At 38.8% G+C, this 22,987-nt stretch overlaps 1 protein-coding gene across 1 annotated transcript in view; it reads left to right on the top strand.

Annotated features, from left to right (window-relative positions):
• The window catches only part of LOC126162430 (TAF5-like RNA polymerase II p300/CBP-associated factor-associated factor 65 kDa subunit 5L), a 158,855-nt gene extending 139,781 nt beyond the window's left edge, over window positions 1-19,074 (top strand). The window contains exons 9-12 of the mRNA XM_049918931.1: window positions 1,283-1,430; window positions 4,807-4,975; window positions 9,774-10,317; window positions 18,766-19,074. Coding sequence (XP_049774888.1) covers window positions 1,283-1,430; window positions 4,807-4,975; window positions 9,774-10,317; window positions 18,766-18,880 — 976 coding nt within the window. The 3' untranslated portion in view covers window positions 18,881-19,074. The remainder of the gene's footprint in view (window positions 1-1,282; window positions 1,431-4,806; window positions 4,976-9,773; window positions 10,318-18,765) is intronic.
• Window positions 19,075-22,987: the final 3,913 nt, after the last annotated feature.

Genomic DNA, 22,987 nt, shown 5'->3' with positions numbered 1-22,987 from the left:
CATTTATTTGATTCTGTTTTTCCCTTTAATAAGTTACAATGGTAGATTCTTCCTCAAGTTGTATTTTGGAAGTTGCCTTTTACCAAAGTTAATTTATCATTTGTGTGCATCAGCAAAGTGTACTGACACATAAAGGCAAGCAAAGCTCACACTAGAGCTTAGAAAGATGGAGTTTTCCAACATTCTTTGCCACCTATGTCCTGATCTATTTTTAAGTTCATCAAACAAGAATTTTAGCAGAATAGCTCATTCACACATAACAAATATGGCAGAATTAAGTAAAAATAATGTGTAATTTATAGAAATACTGAAGATCAGTTACTTGTGTTACACAATATTGTTGTTGGTAAAAAAAAACATTGAACACCTCCAGCAATTTATCTGTGGTGAAATTGTGCAAGCTATCATAGTCACGTGTCTGCCTTTCATGGCAATTTGTTTTAGGAGATAATCATAATGCAATGTGTAGTTTTAGCAATGGCCCTTTACACAAATCTAATGTGTTTAAGTTGTATGTTGTTAATCACCATTTAATATGGTTCAGCATCTTCTCTACAGAATCTTTCTCTAATTTTTTTGTTTGTAGATGATTTGGAAATGCTTCATCATCATTTCCTTTCTGGATCATTTTGACAATGTTTTGGTCATGTGTTGTGAACCCTGTTCAAAATTTTTACACCACACCATCTGTTAGATAATCCAGCTCACACCAGCATCCAACCCTTGCTTTGAATGTAAACTTTATAATGACCTAGAATGGCTACGTAGCATTCCATTTCATAGGTTTTATCATATTTTTGACAGCTGAAGGATCCAGGGTATGTGAAAACTTGACTGAACAGCTAACTTACTTCTTCATTGTTTTTAGAAATTAATCTCATTGTTATACTCCAGAATTACTGTTGAGTTATTATTTCTTGTCAAATCAGTTTAGATTGGCTTTCAATATTAGTACAATTTTGCACGAGGTAATGATGAGTACCATACAACATGTGTGTAAAAGAAACAGAATGATACTGCATACTTAAATCAAAAGCTCTGTTGTCGTAAAGTATTGCAGTAAGTCTGTGCAGTTTTGTACTTACTTGATGTGAACCAGTTAAGTGGTATTTCTTTCTGACTGCAGTTCTCTCAAGTTCACATCATGTCACAATATGTTAATATTGTGACATGATTATGCTGTTGTGGATATTGAGGTGTTATGAAGTTCTGGTATACTTAGTATTTGTTTGTTGAGTGCCTCTGATAATGGACTTTCAGATTATTATCTATATATTTACAGAGGACACAACAGACCTATCTGGTCTCTTGATGTAGACTCTCTGGGGATGTTTGCTGTCACAGGCTCCAGTGATTATACTGCCAGACTCTGGTCACTTGATAGGACGTATGCTTTACGTGTGTTCATCGGACACACACAGGATGTTGAGGTAAGTCCACTGCACTTATTTGTGTGCATTATGTCTTCCTTACCTAGCAAACATTTTGTGAGAAGTAATAATAACATAACTACATTGTATATAGTTGAGCTGAATAACTCAAACAATGGAAAATCCAGGGTGGAATGTAACAATGTTACGAGAAGGAAAGTTGCTGCTTTCCATATAGCGGAGATGCTGAGTCGCAGATAGACACAACAAAAAGATTTTCACTCTTAAAGTGCCTATCTGTGACTCACCATCTCCGTTATATGATGATCTGAATAACTGTTACACATGTTCTTGCACTTGCCTTTGTGTACAAAATCATAGTTTATATGGTAATGATTGAAATATTTGAAAAGAGCTGGCTAAACTTCAGTTAGTGAATTATTACAAAAAATAAAATTTTAAGCATAACGAGACACATTGTTGCTATGTATAAAGCAGTGTTTACTGAAATAATCAATATCGTTTTTAGTGTAGTGAAACCCAAGTGTAACTTACACTCTTTGGAAAGGTCTGTGAGAGTTATCCCCTACCTACATTTTGATTGGTACCCTTTTACCAATTCAATGTGTGTTTTAAGAACTACTTCTGCTGCTCCTAGTTACTCACATTCAAAAATTCTTCAAGTATATGCATCATAAGGTTGATTACAATGATTGTTTTTATGTAAATGAATATTTCGTTTTTCAAAACAGAGGCAACTTACTTTTTCCTGATGTTGCTATGTTTCTCATTTTTATTTGGACAGATTTACTTGTGCTTTTACCTGTGTATAATGGCAAACATTTTAGTAGTAAGCACTTGCATACAATACAACAAAGTTGCCAAGATTCTTTCAAATCTTGTAACACATTATGATTCACTTAAACATACCATTAGTCAGCCGTTGTCCAGTTCCTGTGTCATCTCCTCTGAGAGGAGCACATGCTGGAGATGTTTAGACCAATTACATCGGCTATAGTGCTGCTTTTTGATGAGATTTATCTGCACTGATAAGTTGTGGCATTCAAAATAATTATTTTACCTTCTGCTAAACAATTTTCTCTCTGAACGTTTACCATGGGATTATTACATGCTTCTCCTCTGACATTAATATATTGTTGACTAAGTCTATGCAGTGTCTTATATAGTATTGTGGTCATTAGAAAAGAAGAAGAAAAACCTATAATGGCATGTTGCATAGAAAACATACTCACAAAATATCTTCATTACATACTTGATACAACTATGGCAGATATACAGTTGCTGGAGATACGTGTCCGGCAGGTGGATACTGAATTGATTTAATAATAATTACAAACTGTACTTTCTGGATGTTTAAAAAAAGTGTCACATATTTATCAAAACTAGAAGACAAGTTCCTGTAATTCTATGTTCAGAGACCAGTACCTGGTGAGATATGGATTTTACTTATGGTGACTAATGTGCAGTATTTGGTGACGTAGGCTGCCTTACTGTAGCAGTTAATTGCACATGCATGAATGGTCATAGCTTGCAGTACACTGATTATAGTGCTGATGCCAGTCGTAGCAGTGCAACAACCTGCTGCATCATTCAGTTGAGGCTGTTATGTCTGTGCACTACATTAGTAGAATAAGATTAGTGATTCTGTGCACAGTCAGTGAACTGTACTGTAATCGGTAGAAAGGCGGCCTACTATTTTATGAGCGAACTGACAGTCAAGTATTCTTTTATGGGTTAGTGACAGCAGCAATCTGCAGACCTATGAGCTGTATACTGAATGACATCCATAATGTGCCATTCCATCTATAAGAATATCCAGCAGGCTATTCCAGGGAATTGCAGCCATTGGATCATTCACAGTAAGGATAATGGACCACTGTAGGCCTTTCACAGTTTGCATGTCAGAGATAAAGGAGCAGGTATATTGCAACATGCACATGGTGATCCTGAAACAAGTGTACAAAGAATTAAAATTTTGTAATTATCAACTTTTCTCTTGTGTGATCAGTTCTGCACAAGCAGTTGCTTTATCCCCATTGTATGCAACACTTGCAAGCCATTTGGCCGGTAGAGCACTGTGCCTGATTACAGTTCTGCCACTGGTTTCTATAACAGATTGCTGAAAATCTGTGATTCCCAACCTGCATTTTATTTTCAAATGATGCAGGATTTGTGAGAGATGGCATAATAAATTATCACAGTACACACACAAGGGGAGTGCAGATCTAGCAGTCAGGGAACTGAGGCATCAGGATCGCTTTTGTTTTAGTATATGAGCAGAGATTGTCAATGATAAGACTCATAGGGTCACAAACTGTGCCAAATAATATCTGTATATCACCGATTTCTACATGATGAATTACTAGCACTGTTGAGGAACATTACGCTTGCTGAAAGACAATGAGTGTGGTTTATACATGAGTGGTCACCACACCATTTTGTACAGATCGTACAAACAGTACCTTACCGCAACATTTCCTGGGTGATGGATTGGTCTAGGAGATCCAGTAGCATGGCCAGCCCATTCACCAGAACAGAATTTGTTGGATTTCTAGCTATGGGTACATTTAAAGGCATCGCTCAATGCATGTGACACCTGTTAAAAGCCTCACAGTGCCAAATGATCAGTAACTTGACTTGTGGTATAGTTGAAGGTATGCAACAGATATATGAAAGAGTTTTAGAATGAAGCAGGTATTAAAAGGATGTATTATTTACCTAAGGCTAAAATGTAAAATGTAGAAAAAATAATTATAATGAATGTCGTGGTGCTAGAGGGATGTCAGTTACATGATCCATGGGTCGCTTTGCACAATAGATCATACAGACATTGAACAAGTCAGCTCACAGAATATTAACTTAATTGGTATTTAAATATCACTGCATGCTATCCATGCACTGATGAGTTCATGTAACAGTACACAATATTTAGTTATTAAAACAAATATATTTGACACACTTTTGCGCAAAGTAAGCCACAAGTTTCTATGTTAAAACTCTTCTTTGGGATAGGAGAAATTGCCAAGAAGGAACTTCAGCTTAGTTTCAAATTTAATCTATATGTACTATCTCCACATGTTCAATATCACGATTAACTGATTAAAATTTTTTTGTTGAAAGGCTAACTTACAGAATCAGAGAGAGAGAGAGAGAGAGAGAGAGAGAGAGAGAGAGAGAGAGAGAGAGAGAGAGAGATTATGTAACAGTTTCTCACTCTGATATGTCAAAGTACATTGTTACTAATATATTGTAGATGAACACTTTTGATTTGAGAGGTTTAGCTCAGGAATCAAATAGGATGTGCTTTAGAAATTTTAAAAGTCGGTAAAAATAAGAGGAAGAAGATGAATTGATTGATGATTTATATTTCAGTATTTAAAACAGGTATCATCATTCTTTCTAATTTTTGTTCCAGTCTGTATCATACCATCCTAGTTGTAAATATATAGCTACTGGATCAACTGACAAAACTGTCAGGTTATGGACTGTGTCAGAGGGAAAGTTGATACGAATATATGCAGGTCATCGAGCAGCAGTCCAAGTTGTGAGATGCAGTCCAAATGGGAAATACATTGCTTCAGCTGGTAAGACCCTACTTGACTTTTATTATTATACAGTAAAATGCAAGGATCATGAAGCAAAAACAAAGTTTAGTTTACATTTGTGTAGAACCATACTATCACTCTTCCTGTATCTTGAGATTAGATTTTGCTGTTCATAGCTGACAGTTACTCCACTATCTGCACTCTGTCAAAGATCTTTGTACCCACACACGCCCCATTAAAGAGAAAGTGTTATTCCTTAATTTATTGATTGATGTTACATCACGTTAATCATTTGATTGGTTTTTAACATGGTAAGACAGAGGCAAGTTACATGTCACTTGCAAAATTTACATTGTAAAATATGTGTGACTAATGGTGGACACTTTCCTGATGTTTTCCTAACAGGATGGATAGAAGATATATTTCCAGCTAAATAGCTTGGTTAATGATTCCATGTCTCTGCACAATATTTCAGTGACATTTGCTCACAACAGTGAAGAAAAAAATAAGTAAAAATAAGATAAAGAAGATGAAACAATGGAAAATCCAGATGGAATGTAACAATATTCTGAGAAGGAAAGTTGCTTCTCAACATGTAGCGGAGATGCTGAGTCGCAGATAGGCACAACAAAAAGACTGTCACTGGTGACATCTCCTGAATTGAATACCCGGTTAGACCCTCATAAATGTATCTTCTGTCTACACTGTTGTTAAAACAGATCAAACAGTACATATAGACAAAAATATTGTGGATAAAATCAACCAAAATTATGCTATAGTTAGAAATTGGAGCAGTCGTGACCTATATAATAACACACGTACTGCAACACACTCCTTTTCTATTATAAAACCATAATACAGTTGTCTTGGCAGCTGTGGTTCTTACATGCATGGTATGAGATTTTTAAATCCAATTTTATACCTTTTGGTTTACTTGTGACACAAGCAAAACTACATGGGGAATGTGTTTCTGTTTAAAGGTTTGCAGACAATGTTGCCGTTCTTTCTGAAGCCACAGATAACTTGAACTATTAATTGCAGTGGCAGGCTGTGTAGCACTAAATTTGAACTAAGTTTAACATTAAAACCAGAGAGATTAAGAACAAACATCCTACACTTTCTTTTTCTAAGGTGGACCCACAAATCCTGGAGTGATGTGTTGCAGTGGTTAGCAAACTAGACTCACTGTTGGGAGGACGATGGTTCCAACCCCTGTCCATCAGTTAGGTAGGAGCAGATAAGGATTAGAGTACTTGAAAAAGATAATTGAGGAGATTGACTCTAGTAGGTACTTAGATATAAAAAGGATTACTGCAGTATAGGGAAGAAACAAACCAAACTAAGTAGAAATGAGGATGATCATGATACTACAATAAGAAAAAACCTCTGTCCAATTGCTGCATAACATTACATTACCTTTGATACTGAACATGAGTTACTGGCTGTGTTGAATGAGAGTTCGCTGCAGCTGTATCAAGATCTTTGTAAACCGATCACTATAAAAGTACAGTTGCAAACCAGGATAATTGCCAACATTACATCTTGTACCAGTGTCATACAATTAGTAAAATTATAAATGTCTTTCTGCTTACATGAAGTAGCACAATTTCTACAAAACAATGAAGTTGACACCTGAAATTGAAACGTGTTACTGTAAAACTTAGTATAGACTAATTTTTATGTGGTAGGCCTAGAAATCCCCAGACAGTTATGTAATGTTTTTATTTGTAACTGTAACTTTAATGACACTTCTATTGTACATAAACACACACACACACACACACACACACACACACACACACACACACACACACACAAAGAAACTGGTATTTGAAAACAATTAACATCATGAGACTGTATTATTGAAACAATTAACTTCATGAGAATATTACCACCCACTAATAAAATACAAAATTAAATTCCTTTTGTTTCAGCAGGATTCAGTTTTTGGCAGTAAAGTTTTTCAGTGAACTCTACAGTGAAATGCATATAAAGAGCACCATAGTCCCATCAACGTGACACAAACCTGCATCCAGTGTTTGAGTTAATCCATCCAGCTGAAAGGAAGTTTTGAAATATTAATCTTTTAAAGAATGAATAGATAAAATTCTGTCATTGTTAATCATCAGGGCGTCACACAAAAAATAGTGAGGAACTGTCATGGCCGCACACAAAAAAGCATTTTAGGTTAAAAAAATTGTTCGTTCATGTACTTAAAAGGCCTCAAAGACTGTGAGGATAGTATTGCTGCACATAGTTATCTCGTTTAAGCAACTACTCAATTGAGTAGACAGATGATGGAGATTTGTACAGTATTCATTGTCGTAGTCTCCTAGTCTACATTTACATCTCCTACTATTGATGAGATGCTACAAATTGACATCTACATGTATACTATGCAAACCACTATGAGGTGCGTAGCACAGGGTATGTTCCGTTGTACCAGTTATTAGGATTTCTTCCTGTTCCATTCATGTATGGAGTGTGGGAAGAAGGCTCTTTGAATACCTTTGTGCATGCAATAATTAGTCTAACCTTATCCTCTCGATACTTACATGAGTGATATGTGGGGGGTTGTAGTATATCCCCATAGTAATCATTTGAAGCCGGTTTTTTAAACTTTGTTAATAGACTTTCTCAGGATAATTTGCCCGTTCAGTTCCTTCAGTATCTCTGTGACACTCACTCATGGATTAAAGAAACCTGTGACTATTCGTGCTGTCCTTTTCTGTATACATTCATATCTCCTGTCAGTCATATCTGGTATGGGTCTCACACACTTGAGCAATATTCTAGGAGGGATTGCACTTCTCCAGTATTCTACCAATAAATCGAAGGCATGGATGTGTGTGATGTTTAATTAGTTCTAAGTTCTAGGGGACTGATGACCACCTGCTTTACCCATGACTCAACCTACGCGGTCATTCCATTTCATATTCCTACAAAGTGTTACACCCAGATATTTATATGATTTGGTCAGTTCCAACAATTACTCATTGATATTATAGTCATAGGATACTACCTTTTTTTTGTGAAACTTTATATTTCTGGACATTTAGAGCTAGTTTCCAATCTCTGCACCACATTGAAATCTTATCAAGATCTGACTTAATATTTATGCAGCTTCTGTCAGATATTACTTTATTAAAGATAACTGCATCATCTGCAAAAGCCTAATTCTTACTATTAATATTGTCAGCAAGGCCATTAATATACAATATGAACAGTAAGGATCCCAACATACTTCCCAGGGGCACACTGGAAGCTACTTCTACATCTGACGATGACTCTCCATCCAGGATAACATGCCGTGACTTCCCTACCAAAAAGACCTCAGTCCAGTCACAAATTTCATTTGATTGCCCATGTAATCGTACTTTCGACAAAAGGCATGAGTGTAGTACTAAGTGAAATGCTTTTCGGAAATCAAGTAACACTGTATCTACCTGATTGCCTTGATCCAAAGCTTCCAGTATTTCATGTGAGAAAAGTGCGAGTTGGGTTTCACATGATTGATGTTTTCAAAATCCATGTTGGTTGGCTTTGAGGTGGTCATTCTGTTCGAGATATCTTATTATGTTATTATGTTTGAGCTCAGAATGTATTCTAAGATTCTACAACAAATCAGTGTCAAGGATATTGGATGGTAGTTCTGTGGATCACTTCTACTACTCTTCTTGTAGACGGGTGTGACTTGTGCCTTTTTCCAAGAACGTAAGACAGATTATAGTTACAAGAATGGCTAACTCAGCCACAAATTCAGTATGGAATCTAACATGGATTCCATCAGGGCCTTAAGCTTTGTTCAGTTTTAACGATTTCAGCTGTTTCTCAACACCACTGACACTAATATTTATTTCATTCACTTTCAGAGCATTAAATTGGGGCGAATCTCCTGGGTTTTCCTTTGTAAAGAAACATTTGAAACATTTGAAAACGGAGTTATGCATTTCAGCTTTTGCTTTGCTACCTTCAATTTCAGTTGCTGTCTCATTCGCAAGGGACTGGACACTGATATTGGTGCCATTAACAGCCTTTACGTACGATCAGAATTTCTTTGGCCCTACACTTTGTTGTACACCTAGTATGCCAATAATCTCGATTTCTTTAGAAGTTTCTTTGCAGTGACTGTATACCATGGAGGTTCTCTTTTAAACTCGAGCCAGAGTTCCTCTACAGGCATCTGACTTGTGCTCAAAATTTCAAGTTCCTCATTGAGATATGACACTATTGATTTTTCTCTAGTTACTGATCATGTATATCAATGGTAGCTTGAACACTCAGCAAATTATTTGCCTATAATTACTTAGAATGTTCTCAATTGTAACAACTGATCATATCATAACTCTGTTGTCTTTATCGAATACAACTATAACAACACAGTAATTTAAAGGTTCCCTGCAAGCAACGACTTCTACAGTGGCAGTTTTCTGTTTGTAACATAACCCGTGTCTAATTTACATATGTGTTGTACGTTATAATCAGTATACTTGCTGCACGTTTTGCTGCTCAAAGATTACAGGTCTGACATTGTAAAACGTCTTGTAAGTCTTACAGACTTTGCTTCTCTCAATGTAGTCACTGTTACAATCCTCTTTACGATCACATCTGATCAGTATGAAAATTTCTCCACAAATTCTATTAGCTGCCTGTAACAATTAATTACAACAAAGCCCTGCCCATTGCACTTACTTATCCAAACAAAATGAAAATTAAATGTAAATATGTCAAATGGTTATTGAACAAACAATTGGAATAACATTATTCATGGAACTTCGTGGAAAATTACAACCATGTGCCAGAACCTTGAATTTTTCAGTTTTACTGTTGATTTCAGGTGAAGACAAACGAATCAAGATATGGGATATTCCGTCGGCATCTACTGTGGCTGAGTTTAAAGGACACTCTAATGCTGTTGTGAGTTTATCATGGACACCTGACAGTGAGTATCTTGCTTCCTGTGCGTTAGATGGGACCATAAGGCAGTGGAATGTGGCTCGTTGTGTGAATAGGGAAATGGGAACTGGAGAAGATGGTGAGGGAGGTGAAACAGATGCCGCTAAGAATGCAGAAACTCGGACAGAGACTGCTAGTACATCTGTAGAAAGCCATGGTCCCACTTCTCCGAGTGCATCACACACTGTAGTGAGTGTCAGTGCTGAAACTACTCCATCTAACATATCATCATCTGTAACACCTTCAACAAGCTCTGCATCACCTGGTCCTGCCCCAGTGGTTGCTGCACAGCCTATTGCAGGACCATCTTCTGCAACAACTTATGACACAGTTTCTGATGACCCCATGGAAGGACCATCAACTGGTGTCCCAACAGCAGAAGTGTCTGAGAACACAGCAGAAACTGCCAGTGCTCCAGTGAGTAGGTTCGTACCTTTCAAATATTTCTGGTTGTTTCATATTTCATTGTAGCATGTGTGCATTATTGTGATGATATGAACACAGTATAAATTAGGATACCATATTGCTTTGTGTTTTTACAATAGTTCACATTTTATCAGTATTTAATGATTATAATGTTTCAGTCTTCTAGTCAGTGTGACAGAACTGCTTAATGTGATAGAAATATAATCACTTGATCTTGTGCCTCTTCCATTTCCCTCTCTGTGTACCATTTATTATCAGCAGTAATAGATCTGTTTCAACCACAGCAGAGGCCGGAAGTGTTGAGAAAGTGATGAAACAGAGGGAAGAGGGGAAAGTGGCAGGTAAGGCCCTACCATGGGTGTTATATGCTGTCCACTAAGACTGATTCCAGAAGTGTAACATTTCTCATTTGAGAAGGCAAAGATGTTATTCTTCTCTGTCAAGAAATAATGTTATGGAATTAAAAATTGAACATATCAGTTTAAATTATTACAATTCTTCAAAGTAGAGCCTTGGGCATTAACCCATCTTTGTCAGAAATTTCCATACGTACTAGGCATCCTTGAAAGAGTTTTTCTGGAACAGCACATAGGATCATTGCTGAAGTTTTTCATATTGTCCACTATTTTCAAATGGCATTGTTTTAATACACTGACACAAGAGAAACCGGTCTGTACAGAGGTTCGGGCAATGTAGCCAAGAGAAGTAGATACACTCTCAGACCAAAAGGCTTATTTGGCTGGGATCATTGTTGCGGAGCAGTAGCTAGTTAGCTGCAGTTCTTTTTCTGATGTGTGTGATCTCTGTTTGACTGTTAAGCACTTCCATATGAGCAAAATATTGACAGTTGCCTATCAGGTACAAACAATGGACAATGCTCTTGCTCTGAAGCATACAGTGAACATTGCTTTTGCTCTCAATAGCCTTAGATGTGTGTTTTTTTGAGTGAGGATATATATATAATAGAGGGAAACATTCCACGTGGGAAAAATATATCTAAAAAGAAAGATGATGAGACTTACCAAAAAAAAGCGCTGGCAGGTCGATAGACACACAAACATACACGCAAAATTCTAGCTTTCGCAACCAACGGTTGCCTCGTCAGGAAAGAGGGAAGGAGAGGGAAAGACAAAAGGATTTGGGTTTTAAGGGAGAGGGTAAGGAGTCATTCCAATCCCGGGAGCGGAAAGACTTACCTTAGGGGGGAAAAAGGACAGGTATACACTCGCACACACACACATATCCATCCGCATATACACAGACACAAGCAGACATTTGTAAAGGCAAAGAGTTCGGGCAGAGATGTCAGTCGAGGAGGAAGTACAGAGGCAAAGATGATGTTGAAAGACAGGTGAGGTATGAGCAGCGGCAAATTGAAATTAGAAATTAGCGGAGATTGAGGCCTGGCGGATAGCGAGAAGAGAGGATTTGCTGAAGGGCAAGTTCCCATCTCCGGAGTTCTGACAGGTTGGTGTTAGTGGGAAGTATCCAGATAACCTGGATGGTGTAACACTGTGCCAAGATGTGCTGGCCGTGCACCAAGGCATGTTTAGCCACAGGGTGATCCTCACTACCAACAAACACTGTCTGCCTGTGTCCATTCATGCGAATGGACAGTTTTTTGCTGGTCATTCCCACATAGAACGCTTCACAGTGTGGGCAGGTCAGTTGGTAAATCACGTGGGTGCTTTCACACGTGGCTCTGCCTTTGATCGTGTACACCTTCCGGGTTACAGGACTGGAATAGGTGGTGGTGGGAGGGTGCATGGGACAGGTTTTACACCGGGGGCGGTTACAGGGGTAGGAGCCAGAGGGTAGGGAAGGTGGTTTGGGGATTTCATAGGGATGAACTAAGAGGTTACGAAGGTTAGGTGGACGGCGGAAAGACACTCTTGGTGGAGTGGGGAGGATTTCATGAAGGATGGATCTCATTTCAGAGCAGGATTTGAGGAAGTCGTATCCCTGCTGGAGAGCCACATTCAGAATCTGATCCAGTCCCGGAAAGTATCCTGTCACAAGTGGGGCACTTTTGGGGTTCTTCTGTGGAAGGTTCCGGGTTTGAGGAGATGAGGAAGTGGCTCTGGTTATTTGCTTCTGTACTAGGTCGGGAGGGTAGTTACGGGATGCAAAAGCTGTTTTCAGGTTGTTGGTGTAATGGTTCAAGGATTCCGGACTGGAGCAGATTCGTTTGCCATGAAGACCTAGGCTGTAGGGAAGGGACTGTTTGATGTGGAATGGGTGGCAGCTGTCATAATGGAGGTATTGTTGCTTGTTGGTGGGTTTGATGTGGACGGACGTGTGAAGCTGGCCATTGGACAGATGGAGGTCAACGTCAAGGAAAGTGGCATGGGATTTAGAGTAGGACCAGGTGAATCTGATGGAACCAAAGGAGTTGAGGTTGGAGAGGAAATTCTGGAGTTCTTCACTGTGAGTCCAGATCATGAAAATGTCATCAATAAATCTGTACCAAACTTTGGGTTGGCAGGCCTGGGTAACCAAGAAGGCTTCCTCTAAGCGACCCATGAATAGGTTGGCGTACGAGGGGGCCATCCTGGTACCCATGGCTGTTCCCTTTAATTGTTGGTATGTCTGGCCTTCAAAAGTGAAGAAATTGTGGGTCAGGATGAAGCTGGCTAAGGTAATGAGGAAAGAGGTTTTAGGTAGGGCGGCAGGTGATCGGCGTGAAAGGAAGTGCTCCATCGCAGCGAGGCACTGGACATGCGGAATATTTGTGTATAAGGAAGTGGCATCAATGGTTACAAGGATGGTTTCCGGGGTTAACAGACTGGGTAGGGATTCCAGGCATTCGAGAAAGTGGTTGGTGTCTTTGATGAAGGATGGGAGACTGCATGTAATGGGTTGAAGGTGTTGATCTACGTAGGCAGAGATGTGTTCTGTGGGGGCTTGGTAACCAGCTACAATGGGATGGCCGGGATGATTGGGTTTGTGAATTTTGGGAAGAAGGTAGAAGGTAGGGGTGCGGCAGGGTGTTGGTGGGGTCAGGAGGTTGATGGAGTCAGGTGAAAGGTTTTGTAGGGGGCCTAAGGTTCTGAGGATTCCTTGAAGCTCCTCCTGGACATCAGGAATGGGATTACCTTGGCAAACTTTGTAAGTAGTGTTGTCTGAAAGCTGACGCAGTCCCTCAGCCACATACTCCCGACGATCAAGTACCACAGTCGTGGAACCCTTGTCCGCCGGAAGAATGACGATGGATCGGTCAGCCTTCAGATCACGGATAGCCTGGGCTTCAGCAGTGGTGATGTTGGGAGTAGGATTAAGGTTTTTTAAGAAGGATTGAGAGGCAAGGCTGGAAGTCAGAAATTCCTGGAAGGTTAGGAGAGGGTGATTTTGAGGAAGAGGAGGTGGGTCCCGCTGTGACGGAGGTCGGAACTGTTCCAGGCATGGTTCAATTTGGATAGTGTCTTGGGGAGTTGGATCATTAGGAGTAGGATTAGGATCATTTTTCTTCGTGGCAAAGTGATATTTCCAGCAGAGAGTACAGGTGTAGGACAGTAAATCTTTGACGAGGGCTGTTTGGTTAAATCTGGGAGTGGGGCTGAAGGTGAGGCCTTTGGATAGGACAGAAGTTTCGGATTGGGAGAGAGGTTTGGAGGAAAGGTTAACTACTGAATTGGGGTGTTGTGGTTCCAGATTGTGTTGATTGGAATTTAGAGGTTTTGGAGGGAGTGGAGCTGGAAGTGGGAGATTGAGTAGATGGGAGAGACTGGGTTTGTGTGCAATGAGAGGAGGTTGAGGTTTGCTGGAAAGGTTGTGAAGGGTGAGTGAGTATATATATATATATATATATATATATATATATATATATATATATATATATATATATAAAAAGAAAGATGATGAGACTTACCAAACAAAAGCGCTGGCAGGTCGATAGACACACAAACATACACACAAAATTCTAGCTTTCACAACCAACGGTTGCCTCGTCAGGAAAGAGAGAAGGAGAGGGAAAGACGAAAGGATTTGGGTTTTAAGGGAGAGGGTAAGGAGTCATTCCAATCCCGGGAACGGAAAGACTTACCTTTTCCCCCTAGGTAACATTTTGTGCTGCTGCATTTTGTCTCTGTGTTGAACTAAAAATTTGATGGTTGTTAGTAGCGTCCACAGAGTTGCTTTGAACACAGTTCAGAAAATCTTGCCAGACAAGTAGCCATTTCTCATGGCTATCAGTTAACACTTTAGGACCAACTTGACACGCTCAGTCTTCATTTGTAAATCCTTGATGACAGTTTCATGCACATTGGTTTTGTCGATTCTACAATCCCTGGTAGTGTTTGATCAATATTCAAAGGATCATGCACAAGATTGTCATTGCCCTAGGGTTTTCTAATTCATGAATTTCCAGGTATTTTTCCAATGTAAACCTAAAGATACCACTTAAAACACGTCTTGGAGTTTTTTCCTTCGCAATGCAGGCAGCATCTTAAATACTTCTTCATCCATTTGGTCTACAAAATATGGATAGTACTTGGCAGTCACTTTTAACCCTTTACTAGGTAACCAATAAGAATAATTATTTTTTAATCTCATATCATTCTTAGTATTTCCAATAGTTGACTGAGTTGTATCCACTGCTTTGAATGCTGTTTCACGTCTGGTGCAGAGTGGGTGACTCATGCCTAGTGAAGTCCTGTTTTTACAGAACATATTGCACAAATGTTTTACTTACATACAAGGCCCATTAGTTTCAAATTGGTAACATATCCAGTAGGCTATGTAAGAAGAGCAGGTGTACTGACCTGTACATTATTGTAAGGCCTCAATATAATATCTTGTGGGGTTAACACACCTACATCGTTACACATACAATTTACTTCTCTTCTTTGTTCATTTCATTATTGGGCCAATGACAAGACATGATTCGAGAGGCTGGCACCACAACTGTTTAGTTGAAAGCTTTGCATATTTTATTTCTTAAATGTTTTATGCAGTTTTCAGATTTTACAAATTAATCCAAGATTTAATAAACACATTTTCATAATTTTCTATACAGATCTACTTTTTTATGTTTATCAAACAGTCATGATTGGCTTTTAAACGTATATGAATTAATTCTGCTTGTGTCTGTGTATATGCGGATGGATATGTGTGTGTGTGCGAGTGTATACCTGTCCTTTTTTCCCCCTAAGGTAAGTCTTTCCACTCCCAGGATTGGAATGACTCCTTACCCTCTCCCTTAAAACCAAGCTTGAATTTTGTGTGTTTGTTTGTGTTTGTTTGTGTGTCTATCGACCTGCCAGCGCTTTTGTTTGGTAAGTCTCATCATCTTTCTCTTTAGATATGAATTAAATCAGTTTGAAACACTCACTTCCAGCTTAGGCCAATCAGCAGCCTTTGTGGCTCAGAGTCTTTCAAGGTCTTAATGCAGTAGAAAGTTATTTGCATTATGCTGTTGACGTATGTGAAAATGTGCTATATTGTAGCTGGTATTTGCAGATGTCAGTTGGAGTATACCGAGGACGAGGACATACAGATGCATTTTTGACAAGGATGACAAATTGAATTTTGGTGGGAGCACAGGAAGTAATCAAGTTGTCAGAGCAATCCAAACAATTGGGTAGAGATTGAGAACAGTGATAAAGTTTACTACAGTCTGCAAGAAGTAAAGTACGAATGTGGGGCAACGTAGTGGGGTGAGAGTGAGACAGTTTTGTTGAACACTAGTTATGATTGACAAGACCACTGAGAGGAAGTGGAGATTGAGTGTCTAACTGTGGAACAGTTTTGAAATGATGCATGTGGAGCAATTAAGTTTTGCTACTTTGGCTTCTGGACAACTTATCGTGGGGCTGTTTCTGTAACCTCAAAAGCTTTACTAATATTCAGTACATCATCATGATATCTGAAAGCTTAATCATTGTAATTCTACTTCCATATGGATGACTTTTCAAGTCAATGAAGACTGTCTAATATTAACAATTCAGCATATAAATACCCGTAGAAAGGGTGGGAACAAGTGAACTTACGACAGGACCTGAGTGCTTTGATGGAGATTACCCATGTGCCTTAAGATTTCTCTTTCAGTTTTTGAGACTGGAAACATTCTAACAGCATGCCAACAACACATAAGTTCGCTTTTTACTAAAACGCTCTTGACAGTGTATATAGCAGGCTGTTCCAACATTGTCCAACGGGGTATGGGTGCTCACAAGCCTACACCTCTCTTGCTGGGTAAGTGCACTAGCCCCATTCCACTGTGTCTCCACCCCCTTCTCATGTGTGCATACAGCCTTTCTCACTGTTAAAGAGACATTTTAATACCTTAAATACAAGATTTCAAGGGCCTGATCTACTGAATATTTGCATGTATTATAAAATTAATCAGCTTTCCTCATTACTATTTCCTCCAAAGACATTTCATTGTTTAACACCCAGTAATTTTACTACTTGGCCAGCATTTTCACATGAGATTTCAGAACCTTGACTGTCTAGAAAATAAATTATTATTATTTAGCACTCTGTTTTAAGTTATACCAATTCCTGTATGTTTGGAAATGCAGTGAGAAGTGTGTGATTCACAAAATGACATTCAGTTCAAGAAATTTGCACAGTGGTGTGTGCTGGAGTGTTTTCCAAGATACACAGAAAAGCAGCAGACATGTTAGTATTTCTGTTAACATTTGGTTGTGAACAACTTTTTTTGCCCTGAAAGGATTTAAAAAAGGCACAAAATTCCCAACACTGAAGAACTTTTTGCAACAGAGTTTGAAACCTAATGTTTTGTCACTAGTTAATAAAGAAAAATGTCATGTCCCACAAAAGTAATAAAACCGTTGCATTTTTCTATTTGGATAGAATTCTGCTGCTACATATGATCATATTTGTTTAGCTGTAGTTCCGTCACTAATAATGAATGCATTATAACACCTAAACCAACCTGTCCTGCTGTTCTGGAGAACAGTAAGTCACTTCCTTCATTACTTTTTAAACTTGGTATTTTGTGCCATATACATTCTTAAGACAAATGATTACATTTTCAGAAAAATTGGATGATGCCCCATTTTGTTTATTTGCAACTTGTCTCATTACAAGGATTTGTAATATATATGTTAATTGGGTGATTTATTCTAGAGTAAGAGCTTCAAAAATTGAGCAAATCAGGAACGATTTGGTCCACCTCTGGCACTTACAAAAGCAGTTATTCGGCTTGGCATTGATTGATAGAGTTGTTGAATGTTGTTGTGAGGGAAATCATGCCAGATTCTGCCCATTCATGCATTATGTTGTAAAAATCCCAAGCTGGTTGGAAGACCCTGCCTCTAATGCTGCAAACATTCTTAGATGGGGAGTGATCTGGGGACATTGCTAAGGTAATGTTTGGCAAGCACGAAGACAAGCAGTAGGAATTTTCACTGTGTGTTGGTGGGCATTATCTTGCTGAAATATAAGCCCAGAATGCTTGGATCAAGGGCAAAAAAAAAAAAAAAAAGGGGGGGGGGGGAGGAGGCCTAGAATACCATTGATGTACCGCTGTATTGTAAGGGTGCAGCAGACAACAACCAAAGTCGTCCTGCTATGAAAAGAAGTGGCACCCCAGACCATCACTCCCAGATGTCTGGCGATATGGTAGGCAGCAGGCAGGTTGGTATCCCAACACTATCCGGCATGCCTCCAGACATGTCATCACCGAACACAATTCTAGTCCAGTCATTGAGACTCCAAACCGAAGAGATGTCTGGAGACAAAACAGACAGTGGTGGGATACCAACCTGACTGTCACCATACGGCCCGACAACCAGGAGATATGGTCGGAGTTGCCATTCTTTTTCATAGCAGGACTCCTTTGGTTGTCATCCGCGGCACCCTTACAGTACAATAGTACGTTGATGATATTCTAGGCTCCGTTTTGTTGCCCTCTGTAGCAAGCCATGCTGGACTTGCATTTTGACAAGGTAATGTCTACACTGATACGCCGAGAGTTTCTATTGCTTGTCTTCATGCTTGCCAAACCCTGCTGTGTCCAACTGAGAACGTTCGGAGCATAATGGACAGGGCCCTACAACCACATTGGGATTCTGACAACCTGCCACATCAGTTGGACACAGTTTGGCACAACATCCCTCTAGAGGACAACCAAAAATTCTTAGCTGACTAAATGTGTGCCTAGGGCCAGAGGTGGACCAACACATTATTGACTTGTTCAAATAATGAAGCTCTTTCGCCTGAAAAGTTATCCAATTTTTCTGAAATTGTAATCATTTGTTTGTCTGTACATGTACATCGCATCTATAGAACTCTGCCCCATTCTTATAATTACTTTGTGAAGAGTCTTTTTTTTTTTTTTTTTTAGCCTTAGAGTATATCCTGTCTCTTTATTTCACATTTTGAAATCAAAATTGATGCTGATATTAGGCTTTCAAAAATAGTGTCCAAATTATTGTGTGATACATCTTATTTTGTTTTGTTCGTTCTTTCATCTGTTTCAGTTCTCCGAGCCCCTACCAGACAGCATGTTTTTCTGTAGGAGATCATATACTCTGTGTTCATCATGTGTCAAAAGATACTTTGGCTGCTGTGAATATCACTTACATTGATGAGTGAAATGCGATAAATAATTTATTTATCCATAGATTGCAGGAAACTGTGTGGTTCATGACAGATGTAATCAAAACTTTACTTTACCAAATTTCTTCAAGCTTAAGGAGTGTTGGGACCGAACCTTGTAACAGACACTGTTTCTGGCTGCAGACAGTCTCTGAAGGAGAAATTTGGTGAACTGTACTCAAATAAAAGTTTTTGTACTTTTTTTTTTTTTTTTTTAAACTTATAGCCCGCAGCCTTTAAGCATACTCAGTGTTATGTGTGTATACAACATGAATATCATCTTTCATAGTGTTTTATTAAATAGATTACAGTTTGTAAGTGAAATAATTTTTAAATGCTTATTAATGCATGTAAATATGTGCATTGATAAGAAGAGAAAGTTTCTTTCTATCATCCAGAAATCATAGTTTTCTGACAGGTGTGATTTTGATAGATACGCTATCCCATATTTGTTTTTCCTCTGATTTGATAAGGCTTACACAATCCTTGTATGGACTTGATATGCTTATAGTGTCTGCCACAATGTCATGGAGTTGCCATGGACAGCAGTTTCATGATGTGATCGTTCATGCTGTGTTGAGTGTTGTAACAGGTGCATCGTGGGTGCCAAACAGTTCCATGTCCAGCTGTCAGTGACACTGTGTTTATTCTCCGTACAATCTGTGTTACTCCCTGTTTAAAACATTCCTTCATTTGATACATACGCTCCATGTAAATACTTTCTCCTAGCTACTCTTTTACCATGGCCACTGTCTAAAGTTGCTCACATTTTTCCTGTTCTGAATTATTTGCTGTAATGAGAAAACAGAGCTGTATCATGAAACAGTATCAAGGTAACAATAACTCTGAGCCTAACAAATTTATTCTCTCTAGTGTGACATCTGATTACTAAACTTAAGAACATGTCTCTGCAAAAGTATGCCAGCCAAAAGTTCTGCTGTGACCAACATGCTCACCAATTGCTGTTCATAATCGAAAATCGTATATTTCACATACAAGTGTGCAGTGATTATGACTTTGTTTTTAACCTTAGAAATGATATTTATATTAAAAATGGGTGGTTGTTTGAGCAGTTAATTGTAGAGATTCATAACCAGTAGTAAGAAAGAGCTAATTCTTGTACAGAATTTAGAAATAATTGAGAGTACTACTGGTTGGTTTAATTAAACTGAAGGAGTTTAGAGTGTGCAGTACAGGCTTCATACATCACAGGATGCTAAAACATTGTGTGTTCGTGAATCAGTGGGCTTGTGGAGTATGCTGAAAAAAAATTATAGTTACACTTTCTGCCACCAGGTGAAAATATGGTGCTGTAACAGTCAGAATGTGAACTGTTGCTGTTTTGATGTCAGTATGCTGTTTGTTGATTGGCGATGTGTGTTGCTTTCTTTAGTGAAGTTATTGTTGATGTAAAGAGTTAAGAAGGTTGAAGTTTTCCATGTGAAACACTATGACTATTGAGAAAAAAGATTATGCATTACCAGCATTATCAGAATGGCAGCACAAGTCAATAAATGGGCGAAAGAATATGTTCAAGAAATTTGAAGAAAAGATGAATTAGGTTGTGCAACAGAGAGAGGGAGGTGTCCCATTCCCATCGCAGTTTTTGATGAAGTTGATGTAGCTATAGCCGACTTCGCAGCAAATGCCCTCAAATTCTGCAGCCAGTGCTTAAGTTGTCACGGGAATTCTCTCTCTCCACTGGTCAACAATTCAAAAGATTTTGAGCATAGTTGACACTGATATCACTACGAGATTCAGAATCCAGGTTTGCAAGAACACATTTGTGTTCACACCGTTATTTTGATGCAAGATGGGGCAAACACAAGAAGTTCCAAACCTTTGGTAATGACTGCATCATCTCTAGGCAATTTCAAGATGCATGGCATTCTGGATCCCCCAACCTAAGTTCACGTGACTTCTGGTTGTGGGATGTCTGAAAGATTCTATCACGGATTTATCTGGACCCTTCCTAATCTGAAGGATAGTGCCTAACATGTCGCTCTGATCACATCGAATATGCTGTCGGGTGACTGTTGACTATGCAGTGTTACAGGTGCAGCACGTTACTGAGTCGGGAGACCATACTGAACACCTTGTAACTTGTGGCCATATCCTAATAAGTTGGTGCTTAAACCTGTTATCATGTGTTTGATCATTCCTCCCCTTTTCCTGCACTCACACAACATTCTGACTGTTTACAGCATCATATTTTCACCTGGTAGTGGAAAGTTGAACCTCAGCATAATCCTTGAGCATAGCAATTAATGAACATACCTACAAATGTTGAGATGTCCTGCAGTCTATACATACCATACTGCAACACATGGATCACTGTCAGTTTAATTATAACCACCCAGTACATGTTCTTTCTTTGATACGAAGAAATTATAAAACCACCTTCACAATAATTCTGAGGAAGGTGGAATTAATTTAGGTAATTTATGCCATACAGTAAGCTAAATTGTATTCTGGCTAAGACACTGAACATAGGTTGAAATTCTGGTTCATCATATTTCTTCGCACTTTCTATAATTTTTATACATAGTTTAAAGTGAATGGCGGGATTCCTTCTAGAAGACCACAATTGATTCAATTTCCTGCATCATTCTGCACTTCATATTTAATTATCTTGTCATTGACAGGATGTAAAGAAGGAAAAGACACTGGTTGAAGGACTCAGATGCTCAAAAGTGCAGTGTTCTGGGATTGGTGTCTCAGTTGAAGACTATGTTAGTTCTAAATGCTTTCGACATCCAAGTGCATACCCCATATTAATTGAAACACATGTGTGAAGTCTTCATTGAGAAGTAAATATGTTAGTCACTGAAAAAAGTGAAGTGAAAAATTGTGCCCAAGTGAAGTGCTGATCTGCAAGAAAAATACGAAAAATATAGGCAATATCACTGAAGGAAATGTCATACTAATGTGTGATCTAAGAGTAGTGTCTTTACTTAATAATCAAAACGTCCAGGGACCTGGGTTCAAACCTCAACACAGCTCAAATGTTGAATAAAAATCAGCAGCCACGATAGACTAAGACTTCTGTCATAAGAAGTCAGCCTCATTTTGCCAATAGCCTTATCAAAGAGGCTTGATGAGTGAACAGGGGTTCAGCACACATTCTTGCTCTTGGAGGGGGGGGGGAAACTGATTCGAAAAGTGGAGAAATCAACAATGATTAACGGCATGAGGATGCAGAAGTCAATGGAAGTCACTTTATTAAAGGGACACAGTGTGTATCCATTAGAATTCTGACGTGTAATTGAAAAGTGTAGTGATGATCCCACCATTGGCAAAAGATTGCAGGCAAATCCTGCATTCAGATCTCTGTGAGGGGTCTGCCATGGGGGGAGATGACCGTGAGAAAAAGATTGAATAACCAACAAAAAAGTAACATTCTACAAATCGGGGCGTGGAAAGTCAGAAGTCAGAAGTCTGAAAGTGGTATGGAAGCTAGAAAATTTGAAAAGGAAAATTTTAGACTCAGTCTAGATATAGTGGGGGTTAGTGAAGTGACATGAAAAGAAGACATGGATTTCTGTTTAGATGGGCATAGGGTAATATCAACAGCAGTGAAAATGGTATGATAGAAGTAGGATTCATTATGAAAAGGTTGGTAGGGCAGAACAGTCCAGTGGTAGGGTTGTTGTCATCAGAATCAACAGTAAACCAACAGCCACAACAATAGTTTAGGTATATATGCCAACATCACTAGCAGAAGATGGCAAAGAAGTATATGAGGATACTGAATGGGTAATTCAGCGTGTAAAGGGAGATGGCAATCTAATAGATATGGGAATGTGATTGTAGGGGAGTAAGTAGAAAAAGGGTTATGGGAAAATATGGGCTTGACAACAGGACGGAGAGAGGAGAAATATCAACTGAATTCTGTGACAAAGTTCAGCCGGCAATAGCAAATACTCTGTTCAAGAATCACAAGAGGAGATAAACTTGGAAAAGGCTGGGAGATATGGGAAGATTCCAAGATAATGGTCAGGCGAGATTCTGAAAACAGGTATTGGATTTTAAGGCACACCCAAGAGCAGATATGGACTAAGTCCATAATTTTGTAGTGATGAAGAGGGTTGAAGTTAAAGAGGC

Source organism: Schistocerca cancellata, chromosome 2 (assembly GCF_023864275.1).
Source record: "Schistocerca cancellata isolate TAMUIC-IGC-003103 chromosome 2, iqSchCanc2.1, whole genome shotgun sequence".
NCBI lineage: Eukaryota > Metazoa > Arthropoda > Insecta > Orthoptera > Acrididae > Schistocerca > Schistocerca cancellata.
Note: the sequence above shows the minus strand (reverse complement) of the source record. Positions and strands in the feature narration are given on the sequence as shown.